General features: G+C 35.9%; 1 protein-coding gene and 1 long non-coding RNA gene across 12 annotated transcripts; one reads left to right on the forward strand and one right to left on the reverse strand.

Annotated features, from left to right (window-relative positions):
- Positions 1-1,885: 1,885 nt before the first annotated feature.
- On the forward strand, positions 1,886-19,745 carry LOC122282961. Of its 9 annotated transcripts, none has more exons than XM_043095054.1 (11): positions 1,890-2,388; positions 9,235-9,442; positions 9,566-10,279; positions 10,364-10,573; positions 10,681-10,773; positions 11,400-11,495; positions 11,625-12,330; positions 12,450-12,523; positions 14,181-14,411; positions 19,077-19,164; positions 19,358-19,745. In XM_043095054.1, exons 3-7 carry the CDS (start codon positions 9,566-9,568, stop codon positions 11,976-11,978), a joined length of 1,467 nt encoding a protein of 488 aa, XP_042950988.1. In that variant the 5' UTR covers positions 1,890-2,388; positions 9,235-9,442; the 3' UTR covers positions 11,979-12,330; positions 12,450-12,523; positions 14,181-14,411; positions 19,077-19,164; positions 19,358-19,745. The 9 variants fall into 9 exon arrangements, with proteins under 9 accessions (XP_042950995.1, XP_042950988.1, XP_042950986.1 ...); XM_043095052.1 differs by having other exon boundaries at positions 1,891-2,388; positions 9,235-9,438; XM_043095056.1 differs by having other exon boundaries at positions 1,891-2,388; positions 9,235-9,438; positions 14,181-14,337.
- LOC122282963 lies at positions 5,069-7,120 on the reverse strand. Of its 3 annotated transcripts, XR_006230509.1 has the most exons (4): positions 7,060-7,120; positions 5,859-5,954; positions 5,546-5,699; positions 5,069-5,263 (listed from the first exon to the last, which is right to left on the reverse strand). It is a non-coding gene; the product is annotated as an uncharacterized LOC122282963 (long non-coding RNA). The 3 variants fall into 3 exon arrangements; XR_006230510.1 differs by lacking the exon at positions 5,546-5,699; XR_006230508.1 differs by lacking the exon at positions 5,069-5,263 and having other exon boundaries at positions 5,475-5,699.
- Positions 19,746-20,272: the final 527 nt, after the last annotated feature.

The following is a 20,272-nucleotide window of genomic DNA, read 5'->3' on the forward strand; positions in this document are numbered from 1 at the left end:
CAAAAGTGAAAAAGTTGTCCAACAGGGATATAGATATTTTGAAGAAGTTGGATGTTAAAATTGTGAAAAAATATAGAAGAATGCCGTGGATTGTGCGCTGGTCTGTACCTAGTCCGAGAAGATTTAATTTAAATATTGATGGAAGTAGTTTAGATAATCCTAGAGAAGCAGGTGGTGGAGGGGTTTTGAGGGATGATACTGGTAAGTTGATATTTGCTTTTACCAAGTATTTTGGTCATTGTTCTAACAATGAAGCCGAACTCAGAGTGGTGCTAGAGGGATTGACATTATGCAAATAGTTGGATTTTTTTAAGATTGATATTGAATGTGATTCTTTGGTGGTTGCTAATTGGTTGATTGATAAGAAATGTACCGTTTGGTACCTTTGGAATTTTTGGGACAAAGTAGTGGCTCTTTTAGAGGAATTTGACTTCTCTATTAATCATTGCTTTAGGGAAGCTAATAGCGTTGCCGATCTGTCGGCGAAAGAAGGTGCGCAAGGGGTGAATAAGGTTGTCCGTAATGTTGGCCTACTGGATATAAAAACAAGAGGCCTGTGCAGATTAGATAAGTCAGGTATGGCTTATATATTGTTTTAGTCTGGTGCATTACCAGCTGAATGGTGGCTTTTATTTATTTATTTATTTTGAGATGGTTGGCTGATTTTTTGTTTATTGGTTGTAATAAGTTGGCTATGTTTTTTGTATACTTGGGTTTGGTGTTATGGTGAATCTTGTAACCCCCAAGTATTGAAGTTGTAACTACGGTTTTCCTTCGTCAAATGTGAAAGTTTTTTAATAAACTTGAGACGGGATAGCTATGTATGGGGCTATCGGCTCTTTTTTTTTTTTTTTTTTTTGTTTTTAAAAGGAGGTTGTCTTTAAGGGAACCATGATGCTTAGATAATTATTCGAGTGATATTTAACGATGAAGAGAAATGGAGTCAATGGCCACATCATTAAAGATATAAAGCAAGTTGTTCTAAAGGGTATACAGTTTGCATGTGAAATGAGAGGCAAGCAAGGTAGCACATATTTTGGAAAGGATTGCCCTGTGGCATTCAGCTACATCTAGTTACATTCTAATGTAATGTCTAAGAACCGATGTAGTGCAACTTTGAGCTCTTAAATGAGAATGGTATCTTTTTCTTCAAAAACTGGAATCCAATATATATATATAATAAATAATGATATGTTGTTATTCCTTCAAATACTTGAGTAAAAATTCATTATAACCGATTAGGATTATCTCCATATTCACAATATCACATAATATTTTAACCACATTCCTAGCTAACAGACGAGCATCATTATTTCTTTCCCAATTTACATGTTGAACACACCACCCATGCATGGAAGAAACTCAACCTTTTTTATATCATCTATCATGTGGCCATAGTTGGAAGACTGCGAGTACTCTCTTCATTCCCTTTTAACTCCTTTGCGACTTAAGACGAGTTTCTATGCACACTCTTTTAATACGTAGTTCAATACAGGCCACCATTGCAATAACCCGTCCAATATTCCTAAAGTCGAAATAAAGATCATTTTATTGGGCTTAAATGAGGTTTAATGGACTACTTTGTGTATCAACCTTATCCAATATTATTAGGGATAAGATATGAATAATTGTATTGGATTTGAATTAAGTTTAAAGAGCTATTTTAGATAAGTCCAGTAGTTATAATTTTATTGTGTAGGCCAAGAATTTAAATTAGGCTGATAAGCCCAAGAGTTCATTTTAAGGCCGTTGAGCCTTAGATAATGATTTTGGATGGTTTTAATGTGCCAATATTTATTTTTTCCTACTTGCCGCACGTTTTTAACATGAAGTCTACGTTGGGCGTCACTTAGGACGTTTCTTTTGCAGCGATGAATCGCGGCGATTCCTTGCGTTGCAATATTACGCCAAAACGCGGAACTTTTTCTTTCCCGCCAACATATTCCACCCCCCCCCGGGGGCGGGGAAAAAACCAACAAAACACACCACAGTACCCTTCACTTCGACGAAACCCATCGGAGTACTCCATTTTCTTCCACCTGCAAATCCTTGGCCACCTCTGTTTGCGACGGCTTGATCTCCATTTGAAGGCGTCGCTGCGTCCACTCCTCCGTTGTTCTTACTGGCCCATTTTCGGAGTCCCATTTTCTCACATCCTTCTCCCCTTCGTTTGTGTTTCTCCATTTTCGCCTACCTGCAAATCCACCCATCGGTTACCCCGGTTTGCACGCGGCTTTCTCACTTGACTGTCCTCCTGCGGAAGCTAGCCCTACGTTTCCTTCCCCTACAAAATCACCTCCTTCTTGCCTCCGTTTCGTTTCGGAGTTACTTTTTGGGCATCAAGTATTGTCAACCGAGGCTGATTTTCAGAGAATATATTCCGTACAGGTATATCTTTTCTAATTTTTCTATCACTCCTCCTTCATGCATAGCTTGCTTTCCAAAAATTTTGGATTTTTGTTTGTACAATAATTTTTTTACACTGTGAATTTGAAAGAAAGTTCTTCCTTTCGGTTTAATTTTTGTATATCTGCCTTTTGTGTACGTGGTGGTCTAAGTTGTGGGTATTAGCATAATGCAAAATTCATGGGTGATATTCTTGCAAAAACAGAGCCCTTTTCTTTTAGAGTTTATGGCCTTTTTTGGGTTCCTTCTAATCTGTAAGTAAGTGAATTCTGTCAAGAGAGAAGAAAGTGCGTACATTTTTGGTAGAGTATATGATGTCGTGCAGTTGTTGCACAAAGTGGGGGAGTTTACAGGCTAAGGGTCATTTCACGTAGCCCTTTTATATGTCACTCATATACCCACCTTGATTGTTTTCTGGGTTCTGTTATGTTGCTCAAAAACATGTTGCTCACAAAATTAATTAAAAGAGTGAAGAGCTAACATACTCTGATAACAAAAATTATATATCCCCCAGGACATAAGGGTACCAAAAATCATGAATTACATCTCAGATTTATCAAGGAAAAACAGCCTTCAATTTGCACGCTTCGACCTGAAAGTTCGTGACAATTAGTGGACCTAGAGTTTCCTAGATTTTCAAATGGGTCTATGCAGGGATGAAAAAGCATCGCAAAATGATTCTAAAGTCCATTAGTTAGTTGCAAGAAAATGAATAATCCGTGTTTTGCTTAATCATGGTCAACCGCATGTTCCGTATATGCAAGCTTTTTAAAAGATTAGTAACTAAACAAACTTAATAACCCAAAATCATTAAAAATCAGCTTAATCATAACAATAAACATAAAATAAAAAAAAAATATTTTTGGAGAAAAAAACTGAAGTTTCTTTTTAAACTTTATGTGCTTCTAAAATTTTTTAATATAGTTATTTTTAAAACTTTATGTGCTTTTAAAACACAAATCTTTTTACTTGTTACCATTTATATAGCATCCTCTGATTGGCTGCATCAGAGTTTAATTAAAATGCCCGATGGATTCCATCAACATGCTTAAGTGGTTTGTCACTCTCGATTCTTTTCTATAATTAAACGTCAATAGGTCTACATGTATAACTGTTGCAATGGTTACATTTTGTGTCCTGTTTTGTTACATTTTATACACTTTCTGTCCTGTGTTGTTACATTTTGTACACTTTCTACAAAAACCCCTGCTGATATGCTTTTAACTCTGCTTCTTCCTGTATAACTTAAACTTTTTATCGGTTAGTATGTATTGTTAACCTTTTCCTCAACCTAATAACCTAAGTATACAACTAGGTTATTGACTGTAACTACTCTTGTGTAGGGATTTAGTTATATGCATTCTGTTAGAGCATTAGAGCATTAAATCAAGTCATTTCATTTCTATCTTCCATTCCATCTTTCACTAAACTAAAGTTACGAATTTGTGTGATGAAATACTAAAAATCAAGGGCAAAAATAGCTATCAAGTGAGTCTTAGTTCTTATACACAATGGGCTCCAACAAGGTTACTAAAGGCTGTCAACTTAAATTTTGGCTTTTTCCAGATTAGGCCACAATCTGGTTCCCTCCATTCAGCTAGCACTTTCCTATAATCTATACATTCTTTATCCATAACTTTCACCTATCTTCCTTGTAGACAACTGATTAGGCCCTTCTTCACTGCAATAAATCCCATTAAAATGGTGGTCCACTTCAGCATACTATGTATCTTTCAACAAACAAATTAATTGGTCCCTTATAATATTAATTTCTCTGTTGCTTCAATAATCTAGTAGAGGATTGCTCTTCCATGAGTTTTATTGACAGTAACATATCCTGCATATTGCTTCAAATCCACCAAAGGCTGTCCTGGAAGTCTATGCACTCTGTCACATATATGTGCTATGCTCACGTCTCGGCCAATTCTAGTTCTTGTAGCATATGAACAGGATTTGGCCTACTGGCTGGATGTTGAATAGTTGCCGAAAATATATGTTTTATTTTTCTCTTCTTTTTATCAGCTGGGTAGTGAGTTTTGACGGGTAAAAGCATGAGTTTTTCAACTGTATTTTTTCCTTTTTTAGTTTCAGATTAGTACTTTGGTTTTAATGTAGATTGAGAGTGGAATTTACTAATAGAAATATTTATTGATTTGGGTTGAGTCAATGTCATTTTATATCTTCTTGTGATATACTCTCTGTTATGCATGAATCATAAGGTATTTGCCAGTTTCCAAGACTACTTTTTTTCTAATCTAATCTCTTTTGGTTAGGGGTGTTCATGCGGATCTGGATATCCGGATCCGGATTTAAAAAACTGGGCAGTTATCCGCCCGGATTGAATCCGGACTCAATCCGGGCGGATAACCGGATTCAATCCGGATATCCGGATTGTAACCGGATATCCAGATTTTTTGGTTTTTTGGGCATAAAACCCAGATATCCCCGGGTTTTGTGAAAAAAGATTTATAGATAAAATTTTATAACTTTAAAAAGAAATTATAGCACTTTTTTTTTTAAAAAATCTGATCTAATATTTAAATTGCCCAAATTTTTTTAAAAAAATAATTAAACACTTTTTAAAAGAATTTTATAAAAAAATAAATTGAAGAACAAAATAAATAAAAATGCAAACTAGATAAATATTGTTGTTACATCAATTTACAAAACAGAAATTTACAAAGAACAAAATAAATAATAATACACTACAACTAATTAAACTAATACATTGTTAATACACTTCACATCTTGAATCTTGAATTGGGGGAAAAAATTGATTTCTTTCACCAAGATCTGGTGGAGCATTTTGGAAAATTTTCTGCTGGATTGAGTTTCCATAAGCTGCCAACAGCATCAACTACAACAGAAAAATGAAAATTACAATCAATTACAACAGCCTCAATTACAAAGGGTTGACTAGGTAAATTATTATTTAATGCTAAAGTATTCCTTTAAAAATAAATCTAAACTCTTCCAACAACAATGAATAGAAACTGAATAAGCATGAATTTTAAAAATAAAGCATATTAAGTTGTATTAAAAAAAAAAAAAACAGATTAACTTGTAAACAGAAATCTACTGCAGGTTGAGGATCCTCTCATTGGGCAGCAAAGTGTAAGAAAAGCATGCAATTACGTACCATTAATGGTTAAAAAAAGAATCATGAAATGTTAAACCAATGAAATGTTGTTTTGATCTAATATCAAAAGAAATAATGCACTCAGAACAGCTTCTTTCAAGAGTTGCTTTATCTCTCCCCGCAACTAAAGTACTTCAGCACTCTTGGGTCCTCTCTGAAAAGAAACAGTACGATTAAAAAAAAGATATATATGTTATTTAAGAATGATTAGAAATCACTCAAATAATTTAAGATGTTATCCAGCATGCAATTATTCCACACATGGGTTTCAATCTCTAGATATCAAGAACATTCCAAACAAACTTATTTTTACCTGAGCTTATTTCTTTGAATTCTTTCAACCTTTTATTCTTTACCAAGTTGAGATCTCCAGGTTGTGGCCTTCTACTACCACCATCAACTTCATACTCTGTTATATAGCAACTTCCATTGACAGAATCTTGAGGGTCATTATTGCAAAAATATCAATTCCAATAAATTATTACAGAAATAAAGGGAACCTTATTACAAAAACCTATCTCTAACCTGACCAATAGTTTGATAAATAGAGATACAATTACAGAGACATAAATACATGATCATGCAAGATGTAAGGGTTATTTGAAAGCTTAATGCAATAAGGAACCATGCCAAACAAAACTCAAATCAAAACTACAAAAGACAATGCATTCCACATTTTTCAAACTTAACCCATGCATTTCACTAGCATAGAGATCAAGCTCCTTCAAAGAACTCATAAAAATATTTTTTATATCAAAACAAATTATAGTTACATTCTAGCCAAAAAACCCCAAATCTGTAAAAAACAATCTAAAAGGGAAACATGGCCACCGATATTTCTATCAACTAGTTGAAAGAGATCCATGAAGAACAGATCCACATGGTAGTATAGGTTTTCCCCTTATAGAATTTGAATGAGCACATTGGGTAAAATCTGACCCACATGTTATTAAAAAGTTGAGAGAAATGGGTGACACTTGCATACACGTACAAAACAAGCAATCAAAAATCCAGATCTAGCAAAAACAATTCCAGATCTGTGAAAAACAATATAAAAGGGAAACATGGCCACCAAGATTTCTATCAACTAGTTAAAAACCCAAACCTGTTCTAGCGCAAAGCGGTGTAATAATGTATTATGGACTCGAAAATACGAAATCAAACAAAACCCCACAAAACATAATATGCAAAATCTCACTAATCAGCAGGCGAATGCAAGATTCAACCACCAAAACATAAAAATACTCAAAAGAGCGAAACATGCACCAACCAAACCACATAACCAGATTCAAAACTACACCAAATCTATGATACAAAATTTCAAAAATCCCATAAAATGTTCAAATCTAGAACGACAACCAAGATTTACAAATCGAATGGATATGAACTCAAACAAAACCATAAACCCAGATCTAATCTTTTTTTTTGATAAGTTAAACCCAGATCTAATCTATCCATATCTACATCTAAAAAGCAAGAGATGCTAGGATTTTTGGGGAGAGAGAGAGAAATACCGACGGCCTAGTCATCGGCGACGATGAATCCAGCTGCGAGTAAAAGTTAGGGTTTCGGGGGGGGGGGAGAGAGAGAGAGAGAGAGAGAGAGAGAGAGAGAGAGAGAGAGAGAGAGAGAGAGAGAGAGAGAGAGAGAGAGAGAGAGAGAGAGAGAGAGAGAGAGAGAGAGAGAGAGAGAGAGAGAGAGAGAGAGAGAGAGAGAGAGAGAGAGAGAGAGAGAGAGTTATGGGTTTCACCTTTTTACCTAAGGTTACGTCGGGCAGTGGGTAATTGAAAGAAATAAGCTAAAGGCTCATGCGATGTAACGGGACCCGGTTTACGGATATCCGGTTATATAACTGGATCCGTAACCGGTTTTAAATCTGTAACCGGTTATTTTATCCGCCCGGATTAATCTAGATTCCGGACCAGATCCGGAAAAAATCCGGTCCGGATGCACACCCATACTTTTGGTGCCTGTTAATTTATAACGATATTAATGCATGTTGGGACTCAACCTCAAATCAGAATTAAGTCCAACGAATGATTTAAATGCAAGGAAAACAAAACCAGGATATATTAAATATTGATTATGCAGATCACTTAAAACTGCCATGCAGTGAGAAGCTGCCACATGCCGTTGAGATGAATAATATTAATAAAGACTACATAAGTTAGTTCATCCTATTAGAATATTAGAAGAGCTTCCACCCATCCATACTAACTACATTTTTTAGTGCATTTATCTATTTGTTTAACAATAAGGTTCATGCCTGGGGGAGGGACTACATATACTGCCAGCCTTTGTTGCTGCTTGTACTACAAACTTGATATGTTATGTGGTTCTGTTTTAGTGCAGTGATGTTTTTGTGCAGTGGCATTTTTGTGCACAAAACAGTTGTGGTTCTGTTTTGTGCATCTGAGTTGTGGTTCTTTTTGTGCATCTGTGTCGTGGGTCTGTTTTGCCCATATGAGTTGTGGTTCTGGGTTGGTTTGTTAATTATTTTGGTGTTGTTTACAATATGCTACTACCATGCCATCGAATTGTGGTTTTGAGTTGTGGTTCTAGTGCATGATAGCAGCTTTGGTAATGAAAATTGTATAAAAGTGGCAGGAAATAGGATTTCACAAACATTTACCTGATCAAGCAGCAAGTTAAATAACCAAGCAGGAAGTTAACTAATCAATCCACATGGTATTCTAATAAAAAATAGAAGTATGAATTTGTCAAAATGGGAAAACCTGCTGTGCTGTTTTCAACTAACTAGGTTGGACCTTTCCATATGCACTTATTGGGTTGTGAAATACAGCAAAGGAAAACTTGTCCAATTCGAATTGGAGAAGTTTAGGTAGTAATTGTCATATATATATTTTCGCAGGTGACCTCTGCCAAGCTACCAACTCCCCTAGTTTTTCCTGATTGCTTTTTTCTAATTAATTTGGACACCCATTATCTTCCCTAGTTTTAAAAAAAACCAAAGTACTGGCCACCACCCCACTTATCTCCAAAGCCAACAGTGCGTTTGTACTGCAGTATGCCATCTTTTTCTTTATGTTATTTTGTCTCAGAAAAAGTATCATCTCATATTATTTAATTAGTCCCTACTTAAAACCAAATCTGGAATAATCATATTTGTCTTAAACTACCTGAATCCAAGTTTTGTTATCAAATTGGCATAGAATACCACTACTTGAACTAATTTTGGCTTACTCTCCTTGTCTTAATTTCTGGAAACGTGTATACTGAGAGCTAACTCCTGCCATTATAAGGAAAAAAGGAGGCAGGGAAAAGGCTTACATGAAAACACGTGTTGTACCATATTAGATATTCAAGAGTCATTAAACAAAAGTCATTCAACAAGCATACAGGTCAAAAAAACTTAATCATAGACACAAAGTCCCTTTTACTACCCAATCACTTTGTTTACAAGTGCAGTTCACATGAGCATGACGCAATGCATAGGAAAAATGATGCTTTTTTCTTATAAGTAATAATAATATTCAAGTATAGTAATTATGTACTTATCAAAAAAAATATTCAAGTATACTAATTATGTGATTTCATAACCTCCAAGATAGTTCCAACTCTTGTGTTGGTGGACCATCTAGGTAGCATCTTGATATCCACTATATGCTCTATCCCAACAAATATCAAATATAGTCTATGGTTAACATGATGACTCATATTTTCTGCAGCACTCACTACCCCTTTGCATAGGGTTTTCTGCCTCATAAACCTTGAGGTCAACCACCCAAAATTTCAATCTGTCCACATTGTTGCCATGATGTGCATGCCATAAAAACAAGAAACTGCTCACCACCACCTTCATCACTCCACAACGATCTACATGACAACCCCGGTGCTGTATCATTTTCTCCATCTTCTCCTTTGCTCCACACGCAAGTAACTGAGACTCTATTGCTTATTAATGTCATCAATCTATTGTCTCAAATTCTTTATCTATCGTCCGTTGAACTAAAATTGGATTTATCTAAATAGCTAATATTGTTTCCCTAAACTTTTTAGATGGACAAAAGTTGGATGAACTTGACTGATAGACTTCTATCGCCTGCATACGCTGAGGGTGTTAACACTTTCCTCACCCTGGCACGAAACCATTCCCGGGGAAGTGATCGCATTCGGTGTCCATGCCGTTCATGTTGTAATAATCTCTTCTTGCCTATATTTAATGTGGAGACTCACTTGTTCATTAAAGGGATCAATCCAAATTATACCCAATGGATATTTCATGGGGAGGAGGAGACACGGAGTTTCAATGATGACGACGACAAGTATATTGATGACATGGACCATATGTTAGATGACATCCAGGCAGGCACATTCGTTGATGTTCCCCGAGATCATAGCAATCCATTGCCAACTGGTGGATCAATACCAGATGCTCCCCCAAGTTCATCTACCGACCAGCTACTAGAGGATGCCCGATGTCCACTTTTTTCTGGTTGTACAGATGCGACTTCCCCCACGGTGCTTGGAGCAAACCAGGAACAGCCCAAACGTAGACGTGGGCCTGCTAAGTGCACCGAGTTCAAGAAGTTGAGGAAGCATGGAAAAGTGTTTTTGAAGATTAATGACGGCGAAACAGCACCATGTTGTGAGAACGCATCAATGTTCACGACACGTGTAAAGCAAATAGTACGACAACATTGTGACATGAGTTATACGAGATGGACAGATGTGCCGCAAGCACAAAAGGACAAGTTGATTGACTGTGTTCGGGTAAGACATGCATTATTTCATTTTGAGGGTAAGGAAGTGGGCATACAATAATTGATGATGTTAACATGATGTTCATCCCTGTAGGGTGACTTTGTCTTGGATTGGGATCTGGAGAATCATAGATTGACAGTCTTGAAGCAGCTACGTAAGCGGTTCAATGCATTCCATCATGAATTACACAAAAAATATTTATCATACGGAAGTCATGAAGAAGCATTGGCTTCTGGGAGTAGCATGGTCGACCCTGCCATTTGGGTTAAGTTGTGTGGGAGGTGGGGAAGCGATGACTTCAAGGTATATATTGGTTACTCAAAATAAAAAACTGGCGGAATTTAATCAGTCATTTCTTAGTTTGTTTATTATGCAGTTTGTGTAAGCTAACATTGGGTTTTTAATGGCAGAAAATCTCAAGACAAAATCGGGAGAATAGAAAGAGGCTAACCATTAACCACACAGCAGGCCGCAAATCCTTTGTTAGGATATTGGAGGAGAAGGTATAATCTTTCAACTGATTTCTACCGTAACTTGTATGGTCACAACCTATTCTCCCATAACAATGCTCACAACCCATTTGCTGCATTTATACTGGTTCACTAATTTCCTAAGATGTTTGTAAGGGTGGTGCTCATAATATGAAGAATCATGTTGGTTAAGGTCATCTCTAGTTTGATAACGCATAAAAGGCTGTTTCCTTATAAAAATAGAAACCGAAGTGGTAAAGTTTTGAGATCTAACCATATACAAGTTAATTGTTAACGTATAAATACTTAGAATGTGGGATAATAGAGTTGGGGACAACTTATTTAACATACGCCATAATAATTGGTTAAAAGGACCTCTATATATAGAATGAAAGAATTAGTTTGTGAGGGTGATGCATGGCGGTGCTAGAGGTGTAATTTGTTAGCGAACAATGCATTTGTGGAGTGCATTGTTAAAAAATGTACATGTCGACTCATTTGCATCGTAAGGTATGAAGGTCTTTAGTTTCGTATTGATGTGTTTGTGTGGTTGTACCATATGGGCTTTTTTATATGATTGGTCCTTCCTTTCAGCAAATTTTCCGTAGAATCATGTTTTTGATTGAAGATCTACCTATACAAATTTCACACACTTGTAGCGGGCTACGAATGCGAATTTGGTGGAGTTCTATAAGGAGACTCGCTGGTCAAAGAAGAACGGTAAATTTGTCACCTCAGCCACTGAAGATACTTATGTGAGTATGATCTTTATGTTAGACTATTTGCTGCACAAAAGGATTGTTCAATTACTTTATATTTGAAAGTGATTTATTCATGAGTCATCACAAGACTTAACAATAACCGTTTAAATTTTCCACGTGCAGAAGGAGATGGTTGGCAAGCTGGATGATCTAGAGCCTGAACAACGCACCGATGAGGTAGCAGCGAGTGTATTTAGGGAGGTACTTGGTCATAGACCGGGATACGCAAGGGGATTAGGAGAGATGGTCATCCCAGAGTCGACAAGACAACGGGACCGTGAACAAGAAAAAGAGTACCTTGCCTTAATTGAAAAACACAGGAAAGATGCCGACAATTACAAGACGCAAGTTGATGAAATGAGGGATGAAATGCGAGTACTTCGGGAGAGGCAAAATGAAACTGATAAGATGTTGAAGGCATTCTTCGACAATTTTTCGTCTTTCACTGAGTCTCTTCAGGCTCGTGGAGAGACTTAGTGAGCTACCTTCAGAAATCATGGGAAGGGCTTTTTTGTGAATTGGTGGGCACTTTTTGGTAGTGGGAGATGGTGGGTGGCCAATATGTAAATATAAGCATATATATATATTTTCACACACATATATATATCATATATGAAGAGGAAGGTTATCTACTTTTGTATTGTGGGAGACTTTGGGTAGTTGAGGATTTTTTGGGCTTGACTGTATGAAAGTTTGGTTATATCTTGATGAGTAGTTCCAATTATCTAGACGGTTGTTGGGTAAGGATCTGACTGGCGTGGGCTTAAAAGAATTGCAGCAACTTGAACAGCAATTAAGTGAAGGATTATTGTCATTGAAGGAGATGAAGGTTCTATAGATTTTATTTTACACATTATTTTTTTTTCAAATATCATATTTTGTGGTTATAATTAATATTTAATTTTCTGAGAATAGGACAGGCCTTAACAAACCGTTCAATCAATTCAGGAGCAATTATTGATGGAGCAGCTGGACCGCAATCTAGAATGCAGGCTTGGACATACATTCTGCTAGCATATGAGGTGAGATGTCACATTAGGGTTAATTCATTTCTTGTTTATAAAAAAAATTGAAGGTAAATTATTCTGAATGATAAATACTTATTGTATTACAAACCTTTCCCCCTTTACAATTATCTTAACGTTGCAGTTTTTTCACTTAGTCAATACTTGAGTTTTGCAACCAGCACTTTTTTGCCAAAAGTTGCAGCATGTCAGGTTCTTTCCTAGTATGAATTTGAGTCAGAAAATCTGTTGTAGTTGGCATGGTTATTCTTTAGGGTGGCACTACATCAATCGATTTTGGGTCCCAATTAATGTAATTCATCTTGTTTTCTTATGCATTTTTTAAGAATTTTAAACATTTTAAGAAAATCAAAACATCATTAAAAATTACTTCCTTAATCACTAGTTAAAAAAATAAAAAAACATATGTCAGGAGACTTCGGGAAACAAAGCATGTCCCTACTCTTTATTCTTGCAATTAGTTCATAAGATCCCATGAACTATGTAGCGTGCACGCTCGTGTAAGGGTATGCTTTGATTCAACCCCAAACTATTTCTAGTTTCTAGTTACTGGTATGTATTCCAGTGTTTCAGTTTGAGATTTGTCATTGTCATTAGTGGTATTATTTCTCAGGGTAGCAACCCCAGACTTTCATGTTTTGGTTTGATGAAAAACAGTAGAGACGGGAAAAGTTACAGTACAAACCCGGCATTTACTCCTCCAGAGTATTTGCAGACCGGTACTTACCCTCCCACAAAAGACATGTAAACATGATGATCTTTTTTATTCATTATTTGGCCTATAGGTTAAGTATGACTTGGTTATGAACCTGAATTACCGATTTGATGGAGTCATATGCCAGCCATTTAAGTTATAACTTACACACGCACATAAACTTAGAGAGAGAGAGAGAGAGAGAGAGAGAGAGAGAGAGAGAGAGAGAGAGAGAGAGAGAGAGAGAGAGAGAGCCATTTATCCCTACATACTTATACCACTGCCTATGGTCAAAGGTGAAGGCACTTGGTGGGCTTCGTGCCATATGAAATGAAATGGTTGTTATTTATACGCAAGTTTGTTATCTTGTAAAAACAAATAAATTGTTGGGTTTCTTTATCTTTATGTACTTTTTGATGTCATGAACCTTGTCTGCTCTAAAGTTGTCATAAATAATAATTCATACACCTCATATTTTTCTGTTGGAAGAGTTACATCTGAAAGTGTAATCTATAGCTTTGACACTGTTTTGCTTGATCTTATTAGTGGAAAACATATACCTCCAAGTCATGTAAGTCTTCATCTACATTTTGATACAAATACTCTGCCCAATTATAACCTTTTTCTTGTATCTTTTTTAACTCACACTTCCATTTCATTTCTTCATGGTCGTCCTCTGGACTTTGACCCAACGTTTTGTGTTTATGAATGTCAAAATAACATTATAAATACTCTTGAGGGAATGGTGATGACGAGGGGTCCGAATTGGAATCGGTGGAGCCATTCAAAAAAAGTAGCTTTGATCTGGCTCCCCTCCTTCCTTTTCTACTCTCTCTTCCAAATGTCTGTGGCATTTTTCCAAATTTGAAAATCAAATCTTTTAACCATGATTACTCAAACTCACGTGGGAAATTGGTTTTTATTCAGTAATATATCTCTTTCAATCATAATTACTGGCAGGGTATCAGATGGGATGCACAATAGAAGTAGGAGCTCACTGCTACTTGGGAGAAACTTACACCTGGTTCTGTGTTTTTGAGTGTAGAGCAAAGGTCAAAATTGTGTGATAAGATGGAGAGGGATTTGGATTAGAAGGGGGCGGCTTTTCTTAAACATGGTGAAACATCTCAGTCCTTGTCACTTTCGGATATTTTCACTTTGAAGGATGGGTCTATAACACCTGTACTTAAAGTATGTGCCAATTTATTAATCTGTACACTTTGTTATTATTTACCAAGTCCGCACATATAATTTCTTGTTTTATTGAGTGCCAACTGATGGCATGCCTGTTGTCTCTCTCTATGTGTGTATAGGCAGCAAACCCTCCCGTTCAGGCTAATGTTTTGTATCTGAGCACAAAATACTCGTTGCCCATCTCATAAGCATTTTTTACTTCATAATCTCTGCTATCACAATTTGTTGTACTTCCATCTTTAATTTATATATTACTGGTTTGTCAGCCAAGAAAATCATAGAAGAAATGTTAGAAACTAAACCCCAAGGCAATATCCAACAGTAACTTCTCCTCTACATGTGGCAAGATAGCGGAAAGTGGAAATAGTTAGAAAGCAAGCAACATAAGAAATCAGCATGATGATTTACTAACAGTCTCACTTGAATGATTTTGGAACATTCTTAAGGCTCCCCCAACATGCATAGAAGTTGAGGTGGTTAAACTTATCCACTCATGTCGACTTCTTTTACATTTTTGGTAATATTAAGGTGGCCTCTAATATATGATCAGTTATAGAGATAGAATGCTTCTGGGCCCAGGAGTTCTTAAAGCAGAATCCAAGAGCTAATAAGGGAGCCTACTGTTTATCAACATCTTCACCTGTCATCCTTTGTTGGTTAGTTACAAAAAGGGTTTGACCACCTTCCAATCTACTATTAATTAGGAGTTGCATCTTTCAAGGAAAAATCATAATAACTGAATGGATTTATTATCTAATTACGAAATGTTTTGTTTGTGTAAGCTAACATTGGTACCTGTTGGTTGGTGATGAAAAGTAGGGTATGTTACCTTAAGTTTGGTTGGCGGTGACGTTTCCATTAATGATTAGTTTGAGATGAGTTGAGTTTGGTTCAACAACTAAACACAACGAGTTTAAGGGTGCCAGCACCTCTCCTAACTATTGCCCATTTATTCTGGAATAATCTTTTTAGGAGGGACAATTTTACATATTGCTTTTAAATCCTTCTATTATTAAGTACGGCTGGTACCATTTCGATGTGTTTCGATTCTTCCGAACAAGAGAGGTTTGATGCTTTTGAATTCATTGTATTAACTCCACTTCCTACTCGCAGTATGCTCTTTATTAGGGGGGAGATCGGTCCGGTCCGGTCCGGTTCCGGGGGGTTTGATGGACCGGACCGGACCTATTCGGTCCAGGGATTCCCTACCCTGGACCGGACCGAATCTCAATGGAACCGGGCGGTCCGGTCCCATTCGGGACGGTCCGGTCCGGTCGGTCCAATCGGTCCGACCGGACTCCAAATGGGCCAATGGCCCAATTTTTTTCTTACATCAATTTCGGCCCAACAGTTAAAATCCACTAATAATTTATCTAATTTGAAGCCCAAAATACCAAAAAAATACTTAGAAAGAAAAATAAAAATAACCATTAAAAAAAATTATCTATATACAATAAATTTGAATAAAATATTTTACTACCAAATGAAGAAAAATTTCTATATACGTTCTAAACAATTTAAAGATCAATCAATTATAGTATATACTATTTAATATTTATCATATATCTAAAAAAGGAAAGAAAGCTCTTCTAACAAGAGAAAAATATAGCAAAAATCGATTTTCATGTATCTTACTTTACATACATGATACATGGTACATCAAATTATTACAATCTGCATTCTAAAAGGCCAGAAAAATAAAAATCCATTCCCAAGCAATCTGCAAGCATATTTAAAAAATTCAAACCTGCAAGCATATTTAAAAAATTCAAACCTGCAAGCATATTTAAAAACTAAAAATTAAAAAGTCTTAAAAAAAAGAACTATCAAAGATTAGAAGTTATATTTAATAATTTACATCAAAAGCACTGATGCACAGTGCACTATAACAGACTAACACTAGCATAAATTGCGTAAAAAATAAAAAAAAGACCAACAGTAGCATCTAAAAGTTAACATAATTACATCAAAACAAAATACAAATTATACAATTAGGTAATTGTTTAATCAGTCCCTGACTATTAGCAAATTCCTCACGATCAATTTCTCCATCAAGGTTGAGATCAGTCCCTTTCTTACATTGCTTCTCAATGTGATGCTTCATAGACTTTGTACCATTGATCTTTGTATCACACGCATACGAAGCACCACAGTAATTACATGCAGCCCTAGGTTTAGTGGGATCCCCTTTTGATATTCTTGTAAAGTGATCCCAAACCATTGACCTAACTCTACCACTTTGTGACCCACCAATGTTAGATTTATCACTTACATTGGGTGGGGGTGGGGGTGGGGGCGGAGGCATACCAGGGCTTTGTATTGACTCTTGCACCTCATTGGTTGAAGTTGACGAATCCATCTAGAAAAATAAACAACCAACAATTAGTGTAATAAGTTTTTCTAGAACAATTGGCTGTTCGTAGCCTGGAAACAACCCTAATATCCACCACTATCCAACACACAAACAACCCTAATATCCATCCAGGCATCCACATTGGCTTCATCAAAGCCATCTTCAAAAATTGATGAAAAGTACAAGTTTTTCATAAATATAAGACCTTTCTATCCATAATCCCACATTGGATTAGCCATTTGATTCATCAAAATGATAATATAAATTTATTTTTATAATAATAATTTTATAAAAAAAATAAGATTTTTCAGTTCGCTCGAGCGGAATGTCGAGCGAGAGTCGAGCGCTCAACTCTGCCTGAGTTCGCTCGAGCGGAATGTCGAGCGAGAGTCGAGCGCTCAACTCTGCCTGAGTTCGCTCGAGCGGAATGTCGAGCGAGAGTCGAGCGCTCAACTCTGCCTGATTTCGCTCGAGCGGAATGTCGAGCGAGAGTCGAGCGCTCAACTCTGCCTGATTTCGCTCGAGCAGAATGTCGAGCGAGAGTCGAGCGCTCAACTCTGCCTGAGTTCGCTCGAGCTGAAAGTCGAGCGAGCGTCGAGCGCTCCACTCTGCCTGGGTTCGCTCGAGCGGCAAGTACGCGAGGCTCGAGCGAACCCATCTGTTTTCCAGAAATGGGCACAAGTCGCCAATGCTCTAAAATCCACAACTATCCAGCACACAAACAAGCCTAATATCCACAACTATCAAGCAAATTAACAAAAATAATAACTAATAGGTAAGATATAAAAATAATAGAGAGAGAGAGAGAGAGAGAGAGAGAGAGAGAGAGAGAGAGAGAGAGAGAGAGAGGCACCTCGTTTGAGATGCGACGGAGGGGCAAGTGGGCAACGGCACAGCGTCGGCAATGGGTTACGGCTTGGAGGGGATGCGCACGGCACGGGGCTAGGATCTATAGAATCAAGTGAGCGTCGACTGAGAGTTGAGAGAGAAAGTGAAGAGTGAAGACTGAAGGAGGAGTGGAGGGAATCGGGGGGGAGGGGGGGGGGGAAAGGGAAATTATGTGCTGAAACGGCGCCGTTTCAGCACATAATTTCAGAAAAAAATATATGGGTTGCGTGAAACGGCGCCGTTTCACCCAACCCATATAACTTCTTCTAAAATCTAATTCTAAACAATAAAAAAAAATTAATAAGTTGGTAAAAATATATTTAAGTTAGTAAAAATAAAATTAGGTAAACTATTTAATGTGTATTATTTAATTAAATCATTAAAAAAATCACTAGTTAATTGTTAATTTAGTTAATTATTAGTTATTACTAACTTAGAGAGTTTTTTTTTGTTTTTGAAATTTACTAACTTAGTAATAGTAATTTACTATTATACTAATACTATTAGTCTATTAGTAATTTAGTATATAGTAAATTAGTAATATTTATTAACTTATTTACTATAGTCTAATAACTAGATAGTCTAGATGTAATAACTAGTAACTAATAATATTAATATGTAATAACACTAGTTAGTAGTTACACTAGTACTAATAGATAATAACTTAAATATATTAATTTAATATATAACTAATAGTATACTATAATTACTATTATATATATTAGTAATTTACTATATACTAAATTACTAATAGACTATTATACTAATATAGTAATACTATTAGTCTATTAATATATAGTAAATTAGTAATATTTATTAACTTATTTATTATAAGTTTATAAATTATAACTAATAACTAGATGTAAATATCATGTAATACTAATAACTAGTAGTCATTTATTAATATAGACGGTTAGTGATTTAGTCTTAGTCTTAGTAAGTTAGTATAAATATTATTATATTAGTATTATTGTATTAGTATAAAATTATATATATTAATAATTAGTATGATAAATATTAGCCTATTAGGTAAGATAAAAATTATAAATAATTATAGATTATATACAATTATAAATAATTATATACAATTATAAAAATTATAAATAATTATATATAATTATAATTATTATATAAATAATAAAATATATTAATACTCATTCGGTTCGGTTCGGTCTGGTCCGGGGCAAAACCCCCCTGAACCGGGACCGAATCGAAACCTGTCGGTCCAGAGAAAATAGGACCGAAACCGACCGGACATTCTACCGGTTCGGTTCGGTCCGGACCGAAACTGCCGGTCCGGTCGGTTTTGCCGGTCCGGACCGTCCGATACTCTCCCCTACTCTTTATGATCTCGGCTTATGATTCAATTGCCATGTATTTAGCTATTGAGCCTCAAAGTTTATGTTTTTATGTGATCGCAGCATCAAAAAGAAAGTCTGAATTTTCCACGGAAGCCGGCTTGAAATATTTGATCTTAGGTGCATTTCCCTCTGGAATCTTACTGTTTGGGTACGACCGGACAACTACCGATATCTAAAAATATCTTTTCTTAGAATGTTGTTGTTAAATATATATCTATCTATATTGTAAACTATCGGATCGGGTATTACTTAGATGTGAAACTTGCAGACCTCATTGGTTGTTAAAAAATTACTCGTTGTGTAATGTTTATGTACTGATGCATTTTATGTATAATTGCCAGATTGGAGTGGAGAGATGAAAATATCAAATATCCCAAAACTAGAAGGGCATTGATGCAGTCATGTTGAAGCTGTTCTACCCATCCCTCATGCCCAGGTGCATTTTGTTATAACTGACTATATATAATTTTTAAAGATAGAGCAGCACAATTGACAAATTTCAATGAATGTGCTCATTTTCAGATTTGTGTCGCATAATGTGTTCTCAATATTTAGTCGTTAAGTTGTAGGTTCTAGGTTCCAATTGGTCCACCCCAGTGTATAGCCCATAATTACATTAATGTGAATTCCCAATTGAGTTTGGATGAATGAATGTCTCTAATTTATTAAATTAGATGAAAATGGTGCTCAAAGATTTGAACATGGGAATCCTACATGTTCATCAGTGCATATAATGAAAGTTCAATCTTTTTCCTTTATGTTCCTATTTCTAAGTACTTAATATCACGAGGCATGGGTGTTGGATAAACACTATAAGTGTTATATAGTGATGGATCTTAAATAAGTCAGTTTATTTCAAGAAAGATTTAGGTGAAAAAGGATTGGAAATTAACACATAATATTGTGATAAAAAAGTATGAATGATTAAACAATATTATTTTACATGACTTAATTATTTAGTGACTGACATGAAATAAGATAAATTACGTGTTAATAAGATAAACATTATTTAGATGAAGTTTGAAAATGAAGCCCAGCCAGTGTCTTTGGGCGAAGAAAAAAAAAAAAAAAAAAAAAAAAGAACCAAAGTAGCCTTGTGGCGAATTTCAAACTCGCTAGAAATGAGCACTTGAAAATGGAACACATGAATTGCCACAAAAAAGTTACACAGGCTATTATGGCCATTGCGGCTATGTGAAGAATCGATGAGTGGATATCAGTTGCAGATATCTATATCGATGACCCACAAAAATTGT

Source organism: Carya illinoinensis, chromosome 11, assembly GCF_018687715.1.
Source record: "Carya illinoinensis cultivar Pawnee chromosome 11, C.illinoinensisPawnee_v1, whole genome shotgun sequence".
NCBI classification, from domain to species: Eukaryota; Viridiplantae; Streptophyta; class Magnoliopsida; order Fagales; family Juglandaceae; genus Carya; species Carya illinoinensis.

Excerpts from the sequence above, each read along its gene's own strand:
- LOC122282961 (XM_043095054.1), top strand. The coding sequence starts at position 9,566 with ATGGACAAAAGTTGGATGAACTTGACTGATAGACTTCTATCGCCTGCA. Across the intron at positions 10,280-10,363 it reads AGTTGATTGACTGTGTTCGG|GGTGACTTTGTCTTGGATTG; the intron begins GTAAGACATGCA and ends TCATCCCTGTAG. Across the intron at positions 10,574-10,680 it reads GGGGAAGCGATGACTTCAAG|AAAATCTCAAGACAAAATCG; the intron begins GTATATATTGGT and ends TTTTAATGGCAG.